This window comes from Elephantulus edwardii, unplaced genomic scaffold (genome assembly GCF_000299155.1).
Source record: "Elephantulus edwardii isolate Elephantulus edwardi_28Jun2011 unplaced genomic scaffold, EleEdw1.0 scaffold00093, whole genome shotgun sequence".
NCBI lineage: Eukaryota > Metazoa > Chordata > Mammalia > Macroscelidea > Macroscelididae > Elephantulus > Elephantulus edwardii.
This window is the reverse complement of record NW_006399843.1, coordinates 11,936,525-11,955,802: the sequence shown is the minus strand read 5'-3', so window position 1 is coordinate 11,955,802 and position 19,278 is coordinate 11,936,525. Positions and strand designations below refer to the sequence as shown.

The 19,278-nt window shown below is 50.2% G+C and overlaps 2 protein-coding genes across 2 annotated transcripts in view; both read left to right on the top strand.

The window, feature by feature from the left end:
- Nucleotides 1-3,993, top strand: part of AMICA1 (adhesion molecule, interacts with CXADR antigen 1) — a 43,308-nt gene extending 39,315 nt beyond the window's left edge. Inside the window, exon 10 of the mRNA XM_006890884.1 lies at nt 3,834-3,993. Within this exon, the coding sequence (XP_006890946.1) occupies nt 3,834-3,993 (160 nt within the window). The remainder of the gene's footprint in view (nt 1-3,833) is intronic.
- A 1,743-nt stretch (nt 3,994-5,736) lies between these two features.
- Nucleotides 5,737-17,669, top strand: SCN2B (sodium channel, voltage-gated, type II, beta subunit). Its single transcript, XM_006890821.1, has 4 exons — nt 5,737-5,985; nt 15,127-15,293; nt 15,599-15,809; nt 17,247-17,669. Exons 1-4 carry the CDS (start codon nt 5,916-5,918, stop codon nt 17,444-17,446), a joined length of 648 nt encoding a protein of 215 aa, XP_006890883.1. The 5' UTR covers nt 5,737-5,915; the 3' UTR covers nt 17,447-17,669.
- Nucleotides 17,670-19,278: the final 1,609 nt, after the last annotated feature.

Here is a 19,278-nt window from a genome sequence, read left to right as displayed (position 1 = left end):
ATGCCCTTCTCATTTCTGGTTCTGAGCATGCTCACACATCTACATTGACAATTTTCCTTCATGAAAACTGATGATTTTCCTCTTGTGTGGCATCGCTATCCTTTGAGCAGTTAGAGGGGGTCGTGTTGCCCTGAACTTGCTCAGTTTTTGAGAGTCAAAGCATCTTAGATGGTCAGTTTTACTTCATTTTAAATGTTTTTCTTTTACTGTGAATTAGCAGTTTCTCAGCCTTGTGAGCTGGCCAGCTGGGTTACAGATGTGGTCTGGTCTTCTTGCTGCAAAAATGGTTGTGTAATCCATTACCACTTCTGTAAACATCCTTTACTCACAAAACATCCCTTTGTCATCAGAAAACAAGGGAACTTGGAGTCCTCTCAGAATAACTAACTAAGGTCTTTTAAACCTCATGAATTGTGAGAGCAATGGTGACTTGTCTGTTCTAGAACCTTCTAAGGTACCTGTCTGCTCTCTGCGTTTATAGCCTTCTGGTTTGGGTCACCCCTTGTCTTCATGACAGGAACTCTCAGCTCCAAATACCTATGTGGTTTTTACCTCAGTACCTTTGTACCTGGTGTTCCTTTTCCTTCTTACCTGACGGAATCAACATTCCTTCAAGACTCCCTTGAGTCCTGTCTAGAACAGCCTGTATTCATCACATCTTCCCTGTGATCTCTACACTTGATCAGATCTCATAGTCTGCTATCCTCTAATTATTCCATGGGTGTAAAACAATTCTTTCCCGTTGGATGTCCTTCCTTAGACCTCTGACCTTTGCAGAAAGAAGTCATCCAATGACTCATTCAGCATCCTTGTATGAGATGCAGAGCAGGTGTGTAACCATCTTTAGGAGGTGTGAAAGGGATTCTTTGGGAGTGGACTAGAGAAGTGTGCAAAGAGGGTGAAGACCTGGCTCCCAGCCCCAATTTGGCCATACACAGAGTCAGATGGATGGGTATTTCTGGCCTTTCTGTAGATGGGAAGTGGACATTTATACTTTTTCTTCTGCTTATAGAGACCTAATACACACCTAAAAGAAGAAACCACAGCCTCTGTCCTTAAAAAGCTTCATTTTAGTTGGTAAAGGCAAAATCTATATATTTTGCCAATGTTGTTGTTGTTCTTATGTGCCATTGAGTCGCCTGCGACTCATAGCGACCCTATGTACAACAGCCCTAAACTCCGCTCTGTCCTGTGCCATTCGCACTGTATCTGACACTCCCATCCCAATTATCCCAGTCACTGAATCAATCCACCTCATAGAGGGCCTTCCTCTCCTGTGCTGTCCCTCCACCCTCCCAATATAGGCAATGAAAATATTTTGCAACACCAGGTGTTGCTTTGTTCACAAGCCCCCTATAGGCATAGACTTGTACTCAGTGTATTATACATTTTTCTCCCTCTCTAGAATGTGAATTCTCTGAGGTTGAGCTGTGTCTTATGCATTTCTAGCCCCATGTCTTATGTTGTTACTGTATGCTATCTAATTAGAACTGACTCATACATAGCTGACCTTCCAGTGGGTTTTCAGAGATAATAAATCACATGGAAGGTCATTGCCCATCTTTCTCTCTCAGAGCAACAGTTGGTAGATTTGAACCACATACCTTTGGGATTGCAGTGCAGCTTTTTACCACTAGGCCACCAGAGCTCCCAGTGTCTAGCATGTATCAACTACAACTACTGCTACTACTGCTACCAGTTGCCATTGCAGCAACACTGACTCATCGTGACTCTCTATGTAGCAGAACTGTAATTGAGAACATTTTCAGTTGCTGATTGTTCAGAAATTGATCATCAGGCATTTCTTCTTCAGCATCGCTGAGTGGAATTTAATTTCCACCTTCCAGGCAGCAGTGAGTATGTTAACTATGTGCACCACCCTGGGATTTCAGATGACAACAACAGAAAAAATCCCAACCTTGTTGCTGTTGCCTCACTTCTGACTCATAGTGATCTTATAGGACAGACGAGAACTAACCATCAGTCGGATTTCCAAGGCAGGAGTGGTATCCACTTCCTAAACCACATGTTTCTGGAAACTCCATGAACTTTGATAAATGATGATAGTTATAGAAAGGCTTCAGGCCCTGTGTGCATAGGGTCGCTATGAAATGATAGAGTGAAGCGACCACATCTTCCTCTCAGGGAGCGACTGGTACGTTTGAACCATCAACCTTTTGGTTAGCAAATGAGCAGTTAACTACCAAATCTCCTTTGTCTGGACTGTGGTGTTTTTAGGTTCTGTTGAGTGGTTGAACTCATGACAACCTTGTGCCATCCCCACAATTGTTACACTTGTGCCCATTGCTGCAGCCGCTGCGCTAGTCCATCTCATTGAAGGGCTCCTTGTTCTCCACTGGCCTCTGCTTTACCAAGCATGATGTCTTTATTCCCTCTTAATAAAGAATACATTCAAAGCACATGAGACAAAGTCTTGCCATCCTTGCATCTAAGGACCATTCTGACTATATGTCTTCATGGTGAATGTGTTTTTCACCTGAGTTAGTTCACATTTTTCACTAACCGTAATTCAAATGCATTTATTCTTCTTTCTTATTCACAGCCCATCTTTATGATATACACGAGGTGATTGAACACTCCTGGCTTGAGTGCACACTCAAGTCCTCAAAGTGGACATTTTTGTGGGCGTGTTTGTTGCTGTTGGTTAATTTAAAAAAATTTTTTTTAATACTTTTAAAAGGTCTTTTGGAGCAGATCTGTTTGGTGCAATACATCATTTGACTTCTTTCCTGCTGTTCCCATAGGTATTGACTGTGAATCCATATAAAATGAAATCCTTGACAAATTCAATCTTTTCTCCATTTATCATGATATTGCTTATTGGTCCAAATGTGAAGACATTTATTTTCTTTATGTTGAAGTACAATCCATGCTGAAGGCTGCAGGTTTTGGTCTTCATCAAAAGTGCTTCTCATTTGCTTTGTTTTTAGGAAGCCAGGCTGTGCCACTTGTATATCTCAGGCAGTTCTACTTCATAGAGTCTATCTTACTGGATTGTTTGTTCAGCATACAGATTGAATAGATATAGTGAAAAGATACGACCCTGATGCACACCTTTCTGATTTTAAACCATCCATACAGTATCCCCTTATTCTGTTCTAATATGAACCACCAACAAGGCCTCTTGGTTTAGGTACAGGGTCTGTGTGAGCACAGTTAAGTGTTCTTGGAATTCTCATTCTTTGCAGTGTTACCTTTGATTTGCAACGATGAGTTGAACGCCTTTGAATACTCAAGAAAAACCCCATCAACAGAAGTAAATCTTTCTTGTATTGTAAATACAGGGTGGTCGCCTCAGCTGGATATTCGTTCTAAAGGCAAAGGAAAATATCGTCTCTTGGATTATTTGAATTGCTGCATCTCCCAGAAGGGTTGGTAATGAAATGTTGTCTAATAAAGTCTTCAGTGATAAATGGCACCTGGAAGAAATGCCAAAACCTCAGGACTTCATTCCCAGAATAGCTCATCCTGGCGTCTCCTTTCCGTAAAATACCTCCTTGAGCCTCGTTGTCCCAGATCTTCTCTGGTTCTTGGGAGGGCTTCATCTCTGAAGCAAATGGGCAGCTTTAGGCTCACTAACCCTGTGGTGAAGGGGGTTGCTTTGTCTCTGACCTTTCTGACCCTTGGACAAAGTCTGATCTGCTCCAAGTATGTATATTTGGTTTCTCTTGACCAAACTGGGCAGAAAGCAGGGGATTTTAGAGTCTCTACTTTGTTTTAAGTATCCCCCTACCCGTGCTCTGAACAGAAACTTCTGGACCCATTGTGAGATGAATTCTTCCGTTTCTGGGCCTCTTACAAGCAAACCTCAGCGGCATTCAGAAAAAGGAGGAGGCCGGCAATGCCAAACCAAAAATCTCTGGCACCTGGGCTGACATGTGCCTGCGGCAGCACGGGGGCGAAAGTGCTGCAGACCCGGACTTGGCTGGTGGCCGCTGTCCCTCTGTCCCTCCGGGCACACCTGTGCGCTAGACCGCCTCTAGATGGTGGCAGCTTTAGGACGTGCAGGTGGTGGGGATGGACGAGGCCAAGGGCAGGGAAAGCACTACTCTCCTTCACTGAATGCTTCCTGGCTGCGCCCTAGCACCATTTGCACTTTTGAGACCCAGCTTGTGCAAGACCCGGGCATGGGCCCCGTCCCTGGTGTGTCAAGGAGTGCTGGGTCCACCCGCGCCCCCAGCACCTCACTGTGAAACTCGGGCCTGCCCCCTACACCCTGACCTGGAGCAGCTTCCCTGGGCCCTTTCTAAAGTCTATCCACTCACTCTCAGAATTCATGAATTCAGGCCTTGAGCTGGGCCTCGCCTGCCACCTCCTATTGCCTGTCTGCTAGTGCTGGGCTCCTTCCTGTTTTGCTCTTTGACAAGCACCTTCTTGTGAATCTTCAGAGCCTGTGCACTTGGTCTCTATTCCTGGTCTTCCTTCCTCAGTTGCTGCTTTGAGTTAACAGTGGCATTCTCCAACACTTAGGCCAGCTCCCTGACTAGGAAGAAAGGCCTGGTGAATTATTTCTGTAAATCAGAAATAATTTCTGAAAACGCTGTGAGTGGTTGCGGCCCCAGCACCTGTCTGCTACTTGCTGTGTATTGTTAGGCACTGTCCAGTTGCTTTGATTCAGAGACACTCCATGGATGACACACAGCTGCCCAGCTCTGCCCACCTTCACTCAGCCTCCATCCTAGCTTTCTCTGCTGGTGACATTATTCCGGTATTATCTTTTAAAAGGGAAAAAACAAAACAGAACCAAAAATTCGAACATCCATCAGACAGGCCAGAACCGTATCATAAACAGGTCCTGGCCCTGCAGTCCGTCTTTGGCCTCAACATCAGCAGCGCTAGGCAGTCAGTCCTGTCTCCCTGGGTTTCTTAGACTGTGCCCCTCCCTACCCCTTATTTCCTGGAATATTGTAAAACAAATTCCAATTCCATCATTTTCTCTTGTACACATTCCAGTGTGTAGCTCTTAACAGATGTTTAAAAACATCATCCGGGCGGAGGGGTTTGTGCGGGGAGAAGGGTGCAACAATGAATGAATGGAATTCCAAAATCTCTGTAGATGTTCATTGAAATGAAAAATAAACTAAGTTTAAAAAAAAGAATATAAAAAAAATCATCCAAATCTTATTTATCACACCCAACAAAATTCAGAACTATTAATGAATATATTATCTCATACCCAGACCATATTCATTCTCTCCCTCATCAACTGTCTCAAAAATGTCTTTTTGCTGTTGATTTGTTTTAATCCTCAAAAGGGTCTTGGTACCTTAAGGGACCGTAAGTTCTCTTGTTTTTCAGCTGCCTGCTTTGATGCTTTCTCTTTCCCATGGACTTGCTATATCAACTAGGAAGTTCTGACTCCCCCAGAATCTCCTTAATTCACTTCCCTGAACCCCCTCCAAATAATAAAGAACTATAAAATTGTCTTCCTCATACCCTTCCTTTTTCAGAGTTTTAAAAACAAAGCCTTTCCTTAGCAATACTTTGGAAGGAAATCTTTCTTTCAATAAATTCCAAAACCCAGCAATCATCTTAGTGGAGAAGAAAGACAGGCTTATTTTAGTTCTCATTTTGAGAAGGGTGAAGAATTCTACCAACTTCCTTCTTATCAGAAAGACTTCTGCCCTCCCGCATCCTTTTTGAAATCCGCCAACCACAGAATTTACGCCATCCCCCTTTTTTCTCTCCCTTACACACTCTCTCTTTTTAGCAGCCACATACAAGCCGGCCATATTAGAGAGATGGAAATAAAGCCTCCTTAATGTTGTCTATGTCTCTGAAGTACATCGTGCATTTTTTTTTAGCATCGAACCAGCCCTCCCTCCTAGCCCTCAGCCCCTCAGATCACCCTCTCCCTTACTCCATCTGAACACCAAGCATCCCAGTCTCTGAAAATGCACAGAGATGCCTGGCTACCTCGCCCAGCCTTCAGCCTCACGGGGCTCAGTCTCTTTTTCTCTTTGGGTAAGTTAGACCGCACATCTGCATGCGCGCAAGGGTTCGCAGCACAGCCACAGCTGGAAGGGAGGGGGGTCAGGGGTGAGAAGCGGACAGGGCTGTAGTTCCCCTTCGGTGTCCTTGGGAAGGGGGGTGCTGGGCAGACATGGTGGGGGGCTGACTAACGCTGTTATTACTTGGGTCACAGGAATGTTGAGCCAGAGGATCTGAGTGTTGCTCACGGGTGAGCACTGCCCAAGGAGGTGATTTTTCTTTGCATTTCCCTGCAGCGGACCGAGATGGGGGTGCAGGCGCAGGATGGACTGACTTGCCATTTCTTCAATAGATTTCCGCTGTTTAGCAGCCGCATATATGGGTCCTGGGCTTAATCTAATACTCCGATAAGGGGCTTCATTTAGGATCCTCCTGTTTGGTGACTGACAGGTTAGGGAGCAGAGGGCAGAAAGTTGAGTGTGGGGCTGGTGCCCTGGCCCTGGATCCTTGGTGTGTATGTGGGAGACAGGAGGCAGCTGGTTGGAGAACTGGGTCCCTGGGAGGAGAGGAAATCTGCTGAGCAAACACTGTTGGAGAAAGCACCTCTGCTTGGTCCAGAGGGAGAGGAGGAGGGGTCAGGTGAAGGAATTCAGGGAAAGAATGAAAATTGGCACAAATAAGCTAAGCAGGGTTGCTTGAGAACCTTTAACAGCCATATCTTAGGACCCCTGTGAAGGGTCCCAAATGTTAATTTCAAACTTGACCAATGCATGGATTTCCAGGTGGGCAAGTGGGTTGGAAAGTTATCTGTAAGCCTATATTATAGGTCGTTTCGTTCTTGTTCCTAAACTTAGTCTTTGCTGGTGCAGCAACTGAGGAGGGTCAAGTTCAAGGGCTGGGAAGGTGTGCTCCCATCCAAAGATGCTCTTTTTTGAGGTGTATAAGGCTGGGAATTAGAGCGCTAAGTGGAGAGCCCTTGAAGAACCCCTGGGAGCCTGCACCGGAAGGCCCATTAGCTTTACTGGTTACTGAACACAGTAACAACACAGCAGGAATGCTACGGAAGCCAGGAGGTCCAAAGAACATGAGCCTGGACTCAGACCTGGAATGAAAGCCCCCTCTGCCATGGGCAAGTTACTCAGTCCCTCTGAGACTTGTTCTCTCCTGAAGGGAAGCTGAACCGCTATTTGATTTCAGCACATTCCTCTGCCCTTTGAACTCTGCTGCTTCTGATGTTCAAGAAATAGTTCTGCTCTATTAGTAGTCATCATTGAATCTCCTGTGTGGGTGAGTGGCCTGAGTTTAAGGTGCAGAGGCAGGAGGAGGACAGGTGTCTCCCAGGAGTTAGGGGGAGCTTTCTGAGGGAGGAAGCCAGGCCGATGAAGAAAGGTGGCCAGGGCTGGGGTGTTGTTTAGGGAAGATGGAGCTTTGAGCTAATGGATTCAAATCCTGACTGAGAGGTCGGGGTATGGGTGGTTGTTGCTGGTGCTAGGAAGCTAAAATGTTCGTAAGCCTGGTTGAGGGAATGTGCAAGAACAGGGGGACTTGAAGCTGATAGGTAAGTTCCTGGTACCGTGAGGACTGAGGAGGCAAAGAGGTTTTGGTGTTGTAGTAGAAGCCATTGGTCACCAGTATGGAGGGACACAACAAGTGGTGAGGGGGGAGACTGCAGCAGGTCTGGGCTTGGCCTGAGAGATGCTGAAGCTGGCAGCCTGGGCACCTGCTGTGTGAACAACAGAAGGCAGTGGCCAGTCAACAGGCCTGGTGATCGGGCATCTGTCATAGTTTTTCTTGAGACTCTGAAGGGGGCCTTGGGGGTCACTGGTTTGGCTATAAAAGTTGAGGAGGGCTCAGAAAGGGAGTTTGGTCTTCATTCAGAAGGAAGTCCCTGGAAGGTGTAGGTGCACTCACCTGCTAGCTGAAATGTTAGAGGTTCAAGTCTCCCCAGAACCATGTCAGAAAAAAGGCCTGGTGTTCTACTTCTGAAAAGTCAGCCACTGAGCTCCCTGTGGTATGCAGCTCTCTCTGACACACATGAAGTTACCAGGACCGATTCCATTGCAATTGTGTGATCTGAGCCCACTGCACGCATGTGCTGAGGGGGGCCAGAGGCCCAGGCCCAGAGGGAGGCACTCTATCTGCCTTCAACAGGCTTTCATGGAAGCGTGCTAGGCTGCTCTAGGTGCCAGAGATGCCAGGATGAAGGAGATAAAGTTCCCTGAGGTCTCCCCAGGGAGGAGACAGACACACTGATGATTATAGTCCAACACCCTGTGTGCTGTGCTAATAACAACGTTCGCAGCACTGCCGTGATGGCCCTTCATCAGTCAAAGGCTGAGTCCGTGTTGGGCGGGTTCTGAGTTTCCCGCATGAACCCAGGTATTAAATTCTCATGATCCTGTGGGATTGATGTACTTCTGGAGGAGTATCAAGCCTCCAACATTTCAATGGGATTTCTTCCTAGTATTTATCATTCTCAGTTTACAGATGAGGAAACTGAGGCCCTGGGGTTCTGCCTCCGATCAGACCAGGACACAGGAGTCATGGCTTGAGCCCTGCACCTCTCTGCCTCTAAGTCATGTGAGAGGGAGGTGAGCAGAGAGAGGATACGGGAAGGCGGCTCCTAGGAAGCATCTTAGGAGCAGGGCCACTGGTAAGGCCAAGGTAGAGAATGGCAAAGGACTTTCCCACTCTGTGCAAAGGTACAAATGTGCAAAGGAGTAGAGAGGCTGAAGAAGGTGGTGTTTTCAGGACTACAGGGACTCAGGGGGCACTGGAGGGTACGAGCTGGCAGGAGGTGAGACCAGGATGGTAGCTTGGGACCCAATTACAAAGAGTATGGAAGGCAGTTCCCAGAAGCTGGATCTGAGCCTAAAAGCAGCAGGGTGAAGGCTTCAGGGCGAGGAGGGACAAGTTCAGCTCGGATTTGAGATGACTTGCCTTCGTGGCTACATGGGGAGCAGGCTGGACTGGGAGGAGATGCCCTGAGCAGGTGAGGTTCAAACCTGGAGACAGGCACTGCCCTGACAATATGCTCCAGGTGGCCAAGGAGAAGGCTTCTCAGCTTATTAAAAAACTCAAACTCACTGCCATCAAATTGGAACTGACTCATAGCTGACCCACCAGAGGGTTCTCAGAGGCTGTAAATTACATGGAAAGAGACCACTCAGTTTTCTCTCATGGAGCCGCGGGTGGACTCGAAGCACCAGAAAGGCCTGTGGGTTAGCAATGCAACTTCCGGCGAACTACACCGACAGAGCTCCCTGGGCGTCTCTGCGTAGACAATCCTTTTTAAACCAAGGAGCAAATGAGCCTACAGCGACTGTACCAATGGGCTCAAGGGTATCAGAGATGGCAAGGATGGTGCAGGTTAGAGGCAGGTTTAGATCTGTCGTTCACAGGGTCCTTATGAGTCACAGGCTGCTCGATGGCACCGAACAACAACAACGTGGAAGTTCCGTAGAGTCAGGAAGAAGAGTGAAGAGGGTTGCCTTCTAGCCTTTGCAGCAGGGTTGGGTGGGAGATGAGCACATTTTCCTGATCTCTGTCACAGGGGCTGGTGGACGGCTCAGGCCACAGGGGCCAGCCTTGCCTCGGGGACACAGGAATTGGCACTCCTGGTGCTTGGAACTAAGGCCAAGCAAGGAACACATCCTCAGGACAGGGAATCAGGGTCCCCCATGCTGCAGCTTTGGTCCCAAGTGGAACAACCAGCAAAGTGACAATTTCCCCTTAATGGAGATTCTTTAAATAAGGCCAAGCCCTCCTGGGAGCTGGGGGCTGGCAGTTATGGGCCTGGACCTCTGATTTGGACAGCAGGCAGCCTGCAGCTTAGGACCACTTGGTGTGCCAGCCACATCCCACCTCAGCTGCTACCTCTTTATGGCCTGTCTGCAGCCTGGGCTCAAATTCGAACCTTCCCACTTATGGGCTGTGAATGGATGATTCCTTTATTGTCTTTGTATCTCAGTTTCATCTTCTGGACACTGGAGGTGCTAGTAACTAAACATTTGGAGGTTTGAGAAAGGCTTGGTGAGCTCTTTCTAAAATGTCATCCACAGACAGCACCCTGGAGCTTGGCTCTCGCTGACCTGGGTCAGCTCCGGGGTGACTCGCTTTCCTGGTTGTAGGTCATGAAGGAGTTAGTTAAGTGTAGAGTGCATGCACAGAACCTGGCGTTTAGCAACCATGCTGTCAGAGCTTGTCATCATTAAGAACTCCTTTCTGGGTCCTTGGCTGTGGATTTAACTGTTTCCTTGAAGCAACAGAGTAGATAAAAACTCTGTGTTCGACTTACAGCTCTGTCATTGCCACCAAGTCACCTAACCTTGCACAGCTGCAGACACCTCATCTGTAAAGATTCGGGAAGGCCTGGACCTTGGCTGTGGAAGGCCACTGAGGCGGTCAGAAGCTGAGCTCTGGGATGAAGAGGGCGGGGCCTCCTGCTGAAGTGGCCTTCTGTGGAAACTCCAGGGTTCTGGCTCCAGCTTGTCCTTATTCTTTGCGGCCTTCTTGGTGCCTTATTTCCTTTGGTAAAACAGTGGTGCCAGATCTACAATTCCAAGCCCTGCCACAGCTCTGGCGGTCTCTGATTTGGGGCCTCCCCACCTTCCTCTTCGTGCAGTGGGTACTTGCGGCTGCCCTCTCTTCCCACTAGAGGGCGCGCGCGTCCCATCTGGTGCCTCCTGCAGGGCCCGCACCACTACCGGGTGAAGCCTGCATGGAAAGGCCAGCTGCGGACTGTGACTGCGGGACTAGAGGAGGGGAGGCCCAGTGCCTTACTTCCAACTTCTTTATTTCCATACATGGAGCGATGCGGCTTCTTCTAGATGGAGGCAAGGGCCTTTCAAGTTTCCTGGTGTGATTTGAGTTCCCATCCTGAGAAATGCAAGGTCTGAGCAGGGGCAGGGGTCAGGGCCAGTGAGGACACAGAGAGCAGTTTCTCTCAGGGATCCCTTGAGTCTGCTTTAAGGTGCTGGAAAGGTGGCAGGACGACCTGGAGAAGCAGGGTGTTCGTGGTATAGGGGTGAGTTCAGGATAAACCCCTGCCAGGCGCCTCTCTGCAGCTTTCTCTGCCTCTGCAGATTGGGGGTGGTGTCCTCTGTGCCTGGCACTGCTGGGCGCTTTCATGAAGGATATGAACGTGCGGGGTAAAGGGGGGGTGTATGGCACTGTGCTCTGCTCTTCCAGGTGCGCCTACCCAGGTCCTCAGATGTACCGTCAGTGCACCTTGGAATCCTCCTCCTCCCCACACACTGTGAAGTCTGGGGCCAGCTGTTTAAAGCCTCTGAGACCTTCCTGGTCACTTGCCCCAGGGGAGGGCTGATCAGGCAGCTTCTGGGCAGACTTTTATTCTCCTACTTCCTATATGTCTTCTAATTGTGACCTTGGAGCAAAGTACTGACTATCCCATTGTTGTTGTTGTTATGTGCCCTCAAGTCTCTCATGACTCATAGTGACCCTATGTACAACAGCCCTAAACCCTGCTTTATCCTGTGCCAATCTTATTGTCTCTGACACACCCACCCCCATTACCGCAGTCACTGAGTCAATCCACCTCATCTAGGGTCTTCCTCTCCTGAGCTGTGCCTCCACCCTCCCAAGCATGACATCCGTCTCCAAGGACTGGTCCCTCCTTGCAACATGTCCAAAGTACATCAGAGGAAGCTTCAGAATCCTTGCAGCCTGGTCTCACCCTCTCTAGGATGAACCTGTTTGTTCTCCTAGCAGTCCATGATATATTCAACACTCTTCTCCAACACCACAGCTCAAAGGCATCAATTCTCCTTCTATCATCTCTAGTCATTGTCCAGCTCTCTGACGCATAGCAAGCAATTGCAAAGTCTATGGCACATAGACTGTCAAAAGAACAAACAAATGGTGAAACTTCATCTCACATGCTTTGGGTATACTGTCAGGGTGGTCCTGTCCTTGGAAAAAGACATCATGCTGGGAAAGGTGGAAGGTCAGGGAAAGAGAAAAAGATTCTCAAGACAATGGATTGACACAGAGACTAACGAGGGGAAGAGCATGTGGGAGATGGTGAGGATGGAGCAGAGTAGGATGAGATTAAAATTCCTTGTTCAAAGGGTCCCTTGGAGCCCTAGAGGACTTCACAGTATCTAACAATAATAGCTCAACTACAGGGTGTAGTCTAGCATCATCTGACAACAAAACAATTTGAAAACTAGGGGCCCTGCAGAGAATTTCCTCCTCTACCTTTGGCCAGATCAGATTTGAGGGAATTGGAAGAAGTGACCTTGAGTGCACTGGTTGGTGCAAACTTGTGCTTGTCTGTTGACCTGAGAGCTGAGGTTTGAACTACCCGGTGTGGCTATGGAAAAAGGCCTGGAGAAGGACTCTGTAAAGATCACAGTCATGCAAACCTCGTAGAAGGAACTCTCACACTTATGAGTTTGAACTTGAGCTGTCAGTATCAAGTTCAAGTAAGGAGAAACCCTTCCTGTTGTTGCTCTTGAGCTGAAACTGACACATTGGTGACTCTCTGGCAGATCGCATGGGAAGAGATCACGTGTCTTTCTCCCTCCGAGCAGCTGGTGGATTTGAACACAGAGGCACCATCTTTGGGTTTGCAGCACAGATCCCTATAGGCTACGCCACCAGAGCTAGTGTTTATGGAGCAACCCCGCTCAGCCTTCCTGCTGAGCCTGCCTGGTTCAGGACTTCCTGTACAACCTTATTCACTCCGTCCTGGGAGGCAGTTTCACAGAGAAGATTGAGTGAGGCAGGAAGAGGTTAAGGAGTGGGCCCAGGTTCTCCTAGCTAACTGACGGCAGGCTTGGGATCGAACTCAAATCCACAGGATCTGTGTGTGTAATTTCTAAACCGACAGCTCTAACACTCATTTACACAGCACAGGAGCCTCTTAGCTGGTCTCCCACCAACACTCGTTCCATCCCCTCCCTTCCTCCTCTCTACTCGGCAGCCAGAAATATCCATTAGTCATGCCCCCTCCCCTGTCCCTTGGCTGTGCTTTGACTTCCTGTCACAAGTAGAATAGATTAGAATCCTGTGTTCTGGGCCACACGGCCCTTTGTGAGCTGGCCCCAGCTCGATCTCTGACCCCCAGGCTCACCACATGCCCTGAACACCTGCTCCTTCTTCTTTTGTCTGCCTCCTACATCTTAGTCCAGCCACTGGGGCTTGGTCCTTGCTGTTCCCTCAAAACCTCAATGGACTCATTCCCTTCCTGACCACCCTACATCTGCCACCACTCCTTCCCCTTGCTTCCTCTCTTACAGCACTTGCCTTATCTCACTACCTGCAATTATATCACTGTTTCCTCTCTGATGTCTGTCCACCTCATTGGGATGAAAACCTCTGCCTCTGCCTGTCTTGTCTATAGCAGCAAACTCCAGGGCCTAGACGAATGTCTGGTACGTATTGTTGTTGTTGAGTACCAGTACTACAGAGTCAGAACCAACCCATAGCTGACCCTCCAGTGGGTTTTCAGAGGTAGTAAATTACACAGGAAGAGATTGTCCATCCTTCGTCCATGAAGCAGCTGGTGGATTTGAACCATGTAGTAGCTGGAAGATTTGAACTGCATACCTTTGAGTTGGCAGTGCAATTCTTTACCAGTAAGCCATAAGACCCCAATGAAATAGTTGACCTAGTGACTGCAACAATGGGCTCAAGTGTATCAGAGATGGTGTGGACGGCGCAGGACAGGACAGGGTTCAAGTCTGTTGTGCACATGGTCACTAGTGAGTCATGCTCAACTGTAAGCCATCAGAGCTCCCTACCACATACTAGATGGTTGGTAAATTAGGTAAATGAATGGTTGATGTGACACATCATGATTTAGCTGCTGTAAAGAAAATGAATCTTCAGAGGGGCCTTTTGGAACTGAATCTTGAAAGTGTTAACAGAAACCTTAAAGTTAGGGTGAGGTGAGGCAGACACGCAAGGCGCGACAGTTAAGGAGGGATTTGCAGGATTCTGGTGGTGGCGCCCTCTTACATTCTGTGTCTCAGGTGTTGCTCTTGCCTCCTTGGCTCTGGGCCGACTTAGAATAAAAATGCAGCATGCCTTTCAGTCCCAGCCCCCGCCCCCCAAGTCCTGGTCAGAGACGGGTGTCCCTACAAGATTCCACAGATGTCCTCAGTTCCCTCCCTGCCACTGTCAGTCTATCTCAGCTTGCTGCTGGGATAGCCTAAAGCCTGATGTCTCCAGAAGGCTCTCTTGCATGTGCCCACTCACCTGGGCTGTACCACTTCTGGGTCATCTCTTCCCATTCACTGCTCATTCCTGTCCCGGCCTGCCAGGGCAGGGGTGGGGGGGAAGCCAGGGATGGAGTTGGGGGGACCAGGAGGCTGGCAGGGCACTCCGCTTTCACTCTGGCCCGCAGTGTACAGAGTAAGGTCTTCTGAGTCTCTGTTCCCAGCACTGCCTGGGTTCAGCAAAGATGATTGGAAGAAGAGAGAAATGGAGATCCAGTGCAGTGAGGTCAGGGTTTTCAGGCGGCAAGGGGCAGAGCCAGGAAGAGACGGAGATAGCCAAGTTGCAGCAAGAGTTGGGGGTCAAGATGGGCTACCCAGCAATGGTTCTGGAAAAGACTGGGAGCCATGTGGCTGTCCTTGGCTGGACAGGTGTTTAGATCTTTCTCCACTCCTAAAGAGAGATTTGGGGTCTTGTTTTGTGCGTTGTGTTGTTTATTGTCGTGTTGGAACTGACCCATAGCTGACCCACCGGCGGGTTTCCAGAGGCAGTTAATCTCATGGGAGGAGATTGCCCATCTTTCTCCTGTGCAGCAGCTGATGGATTCAAACCACGTGCCTTTGGAATTGCAGCGCATATTCTTACCACTAGGCCACCAGAGCTACATGGTAGCTTAGAGGTAAGGAACTGCACTGCCAACACAAAGATATATGGTTTGGATCAATCAGCTACCACATGATGCCTCCGGAGGGCCAGCTGAGTTGGTTCCAACTCAACAGTACGCAACAGTCATACCTGGCCTCACTCCATCTCCCACTTTACCCCAGGACCACATGTGGTACTCCTAGCTCTCTGCACTCCCACCTCCTCGCTACTGTCAGCTCTCAGGAACCCAGCCCATTGCTCTTCCCAGCCTCACTCCTCCAGTCTCCCCAGCAGACATCCCCTCTGGCCCTGTCAGTGAGTCCTCACCTATTGTGGCTTTGTCTACAGTGCCTCCAGGGCGGAGCATGGAGGTCATGGTACCTTCTACCCTTGACGTCCTCAATGGCTCTGACGCCCGCCTGCCCTGCACCTTCAGCTCCTGCTACACCGTGAACCACAAGCAGTTCTCCTTGAACTGGACCTACCAGGAGTGCAGTAACTGCTCCGAGGAGATGGTAAGTCCTGGGGGGGGGGGCACGGAAGCCCACCCACTTTCCCACCACCTGCCTCTGCACCAGACCAGGCCCTCCAAGTGTTCTGGATGGCATGTCTGCTCCAGAGGGCTTGGGAGAAGGTGGATACCACCCTGAGGTGGTCCAGATTTAGGGTGGAGGAGGCTGGAAGGGAGCAACTTCTCACTTCCTGCTGGAGCGATGGCGTTGAGGGTGGGCAGGAGGAGGGAGCAGCCCCCCTGTCCTGCAGCTCTGGCCCAGCACATCCTGTCCATCCTCTCCCCTGACCCCACCGCCCCTCCACCCAGTTCCTCCAGTTCCGCATGAAGATCATTAACCTGAAGCCAGAGCAGTTTCGAGACCGCGTGGAGTTCTCGGGGAACCCCAGCAAGTACGACGTGTCAGTGACTCTGAAAAACGTGCAGCTGGAGGATGCTGGCATCTACAACTGCTACATCATGAACCCTCCTGACCGCCACCGGGGCCACGGCAAGATCAACCTGCGGGTTATCTTGGAAGGTGGGCAGGGCGAGGGCCTTCCCCACCCCCACCCCAGCCCCTCTCCTGCCTGATGAGCTCGTGGGGAGGCTGTTCCCCCTGAGAGGTGGGAGCATCATCCATGTGATCTTCCCCCAGCCTCCCCCATTTGTCAGTTCCTGTGAGGGTCTTAGTGAGGGCCCACGTTGAAAACAATAGTGACCTTACTAATAATAGCGGCCTTAAGCTATTGGGCGCTTGTTGTTGCTGATTCTAGGTGCCCCTGAGTCAACTAGGACGCCATAGGTGACCCTGTGAACAGCAGAAGTGAACCCTGGCCGCCTTGCAGCACCCTCCCCATCTCTGATGTGTGCAGGCCCATTGTCACGGTCACTGTGTCAGCCCATCGTGTGGAGGGTCTCCCTATCTTTCTCTGGCCCCCCACCTTTCCCAGAATGATGTCTTTTTCTGAGGCTTGGCCTCTTCTGACATCCTGCCTGAAGTATTTGAGGGGAAACTTACTAAGGCAACGTACTATGTCTCGGCTGAAGACTTGGTAGTTGAGCGGTAGAACTTTCACCTTCCACATCAGAGATGATGAAGAGGGCGCAGGGTGGGGCGAGGTGCAGCTCTGTCCCTCACAGGGCTGCTGTGGGTCACAGTCGACTGCATGGCACCTCATACTAGAGTTGGGACTCACTCAGTGACCCCGGACTTTTGGAGTCAGGAGCTTTTTGGAGCTCTGGGGTTTCTGCTGGGTCATCGGTGTTAGAGGTCAAACTTCTGGGTCTATTTTTGCCTCAATGAAGTTGGCTCAAGATAGAGCAGGATTCAGGGCTGTTGTTCAAAAGGTCGCTATGAGTTGATGGCACATAACAACAACAAGGAGGGCTCTCTGGCAGTGGCCTAGTGGCAAGAAGCTACTCTGTAATCCTGAAGGCACACAGCTCGAGTCCACCAGCTGCTCTGAGAGAGGAGAATGGATAATCGCCTCCCTCATGGGATTTTTGGTATAACTGTTAGTTACCTGCCAATGGAAGACTTGACCCGAGAGGCTGAAGGGTGAATGCGGCATGATAAAAAGGAGTCCGCTTCATACTAGCTTCTCAAACAAGACGGTTCCCACCAGCCTATGCGAACTGCCTCTGAAAACCCACCGGAGGGTCAGTTTATGGGTCGGTCCCAACTCAATGGTAAACAACAACAGAGTCCTTTCTGTGGAGGTGTGTCAAGTCCAGGCTATCTCACATACTACTGGGAATATGAGGGGACAGTGGAGGACACCTCCTTTTTCTGCAGAGCTTTGGGAGCTCTGGTGGCCTAATGGTAAGAACCTGCACTGCACTCTCAAATCCACCAGCTGCTCCATGAGGAAGGTCGAGCCATCTCTTCTCCCGTGATTGGTGTGCTGTCTGCAAGCCCGCCCCGGTTTATCGGCACTCCACGTGTGCTCAGGAAATCCGTTTCCTTTCCTTCCAGAACCCCCGGAGCGGGATTCCACGGTGGCAGTGATAGTGGGCGCCTCTGTCGGGGGCTTCCTGGCTGTGGTCATCTTGGTGCTGATGGTGGTCAAGTGCGTCAGGAGGAAAAAGGAGCAGAAACTGAGCACGGATGACCTGAAGACAGAGGAGGAGGGCAAGACGGACGGAGAGGGCAACGCGGATGACGGCACCAAGTAACAGCTGGCAGCCGGCCTGCCGCCCTGCCCTGCGTCCTGCGTCCCCCACTCTGCCCTGTTCAGTGTGACCCGCCTGTCCTCTCTCGGTGTGCTTCTCTTAAACCAGGATCCCAGTGCCAGCCGTCCCAGTGCCACTTCGTACCCCCACCCCGTACCAAGAGTGACTCATCTCTCTTTTCATCTGAGAAACCTGCCATGGCCGATGGGATGTGTGGGCCCTGGGGTGGGGGCAGGTGTGAGGGCCCCAAAGAGAGAGGGTGGGGGTGGGGGTGTTAAGGAAGGGCTCAGCGCCTCAGCCTGCCCAGCGCTCAGACTCCTGTGGTCAGGAAGGTCCTGGTGTGGGCGGTGCTGACCAGCGCTGCCTGGTGGAGGAGGCGAGTACAGCACAACTCTGATCTCTGGCAGCTCCTAGCAGGCTGGGCAGTGGGGTGGGTTGTGAAGGTTCCTGCAGTTTAGGGGAAGGGGACACAGTAAAGGGACAGCTTGCATTTCCAAGGTGTTGAAGGAAGGTTGGAGCTGGAGATAAGGCTGGGTCCCAGGAGTTCTTTGACCTTCTTTTTCATCGGTGTTGCTACCCCAAAAGCCTCTTGGTTTCCCCCTGACCCCTTGCCTCATGGAATTTTTTATATAACCAGTGCTGGAAGAGCAACTAGGCTGGGCTGTGGTGGACCAGTTTCCTACTAGTTACCTACCAATGGGAGACTCCTTTCAAAGCGAACTGAAAGGTTGAAAGGTGCAGGTGCTCTCGTAAAGAGAAGTTAATTTCAGACTAGCTTCTCCAACAGGACGTCCCCCACCAGCCTGGGCAGTAGCAGACATGAGGGGAGGAGCGGCTGTGCAGAGCAGAGGCAGCCTCATCCACGGCCTCGCTGTGGACCTTCCCACTCTCCCTCAGCAGAGTTCTCAGCTGGCTTTTGACTGCAGACCAGGGGTGGTATTTGAGGTACACCCAGAGAGAAGAGTGAGGGCTGCACTTGGAGCCTCATAGATCCAGGGCCATGTTACATCTGGAGCTGTGTGTCTCACACCCTTTGCCTCAATAGCCCTTTGTAGAGAAGAAAGTAGGACTTTGGGGGGGTCAACTTTCACTGCCATTTAACCCACATCAAAAGGGAGTTGCTGATGCTGAGAGGGGGAATGAGAGCGAGTGGAGAGGGACTGCTGATACAGAGAGAACTACCTTGAAAGAACCTCAGGTATCAGCTGGCCAAGTCACTCCGGAGGGAAAATTGAGGTTTAGATTGACAGAATCTGAGGGCCCTGCCATTTCCTCCCCTGGCTTCTCAGTCTCCAGTTGGAATACGCAGAGCCATAGCCTTCCTGGTGAGCAGCCCCTCTCTGGATTGGTAGACGAGGAAGTCAGAGGTTTCTCCCAAGGGCCCAGCCCCTCCAGGCTGTGGCCAGGCAGGAACATTGGGGTGAGAGGGTGGGGCTGTTGGCAGTGCTCTGTTCACTCTCCAGGCTGAAGCTTTTCAGCAAGACCAACCTTTCCAGGAGAGCTCAGTCCCAGTCCCTGGCTCAGGAAGTTAGCACCCTGGGCAGGGAGCAAAGCTGGGGACAGAGTAGAGACAGGACCAGGATGGTGACAGTCTCAGGGATCAAGCCTTGCTCCTGCCCCTCAGGAGAGCAAGAGAGATTGCATTTAATTCACTTTAACTCAACACTCATCTGTGGGACATTTGCTATGCACCAGGCAGTGCTGGGTGCTGGGGACACACATACAAAGCCATAGCAGAGTTGGGAACTGCCAGGTGAGCCCAGTGGGGATAAGATTAGTTGTTCGACGCATCTAGTAAATCCCATCTCTGCAGCTATTGCTTATGAGGCTGTAGT

Excerpts from the sequence above, each read along its gene's own strand:
- SCN2B (XM_006890821.1), top strand. The coding sequence starts at position 5,916 with ATGCACAGAGATGCCTGGCTACCTCGCCCAGCCTTCAGCCTCACGGGG. Across the intron at positions 5,986-15,126 it reads CAGTCTCTTTTTCTCTTTGG|TGCCTCCAGGGCGGAGCATG; the intron begins GTAAGTTAGACC and ends CTTTGTCTACAG. Across the intron at positions 15,294-15,598 it reads GTAACTGCTCCGAGGAGATG|TTCCTCCAGTTCCGCATGAA; the intron begins GTAAGTCCTGGG and ends CCCTCCACCCAG.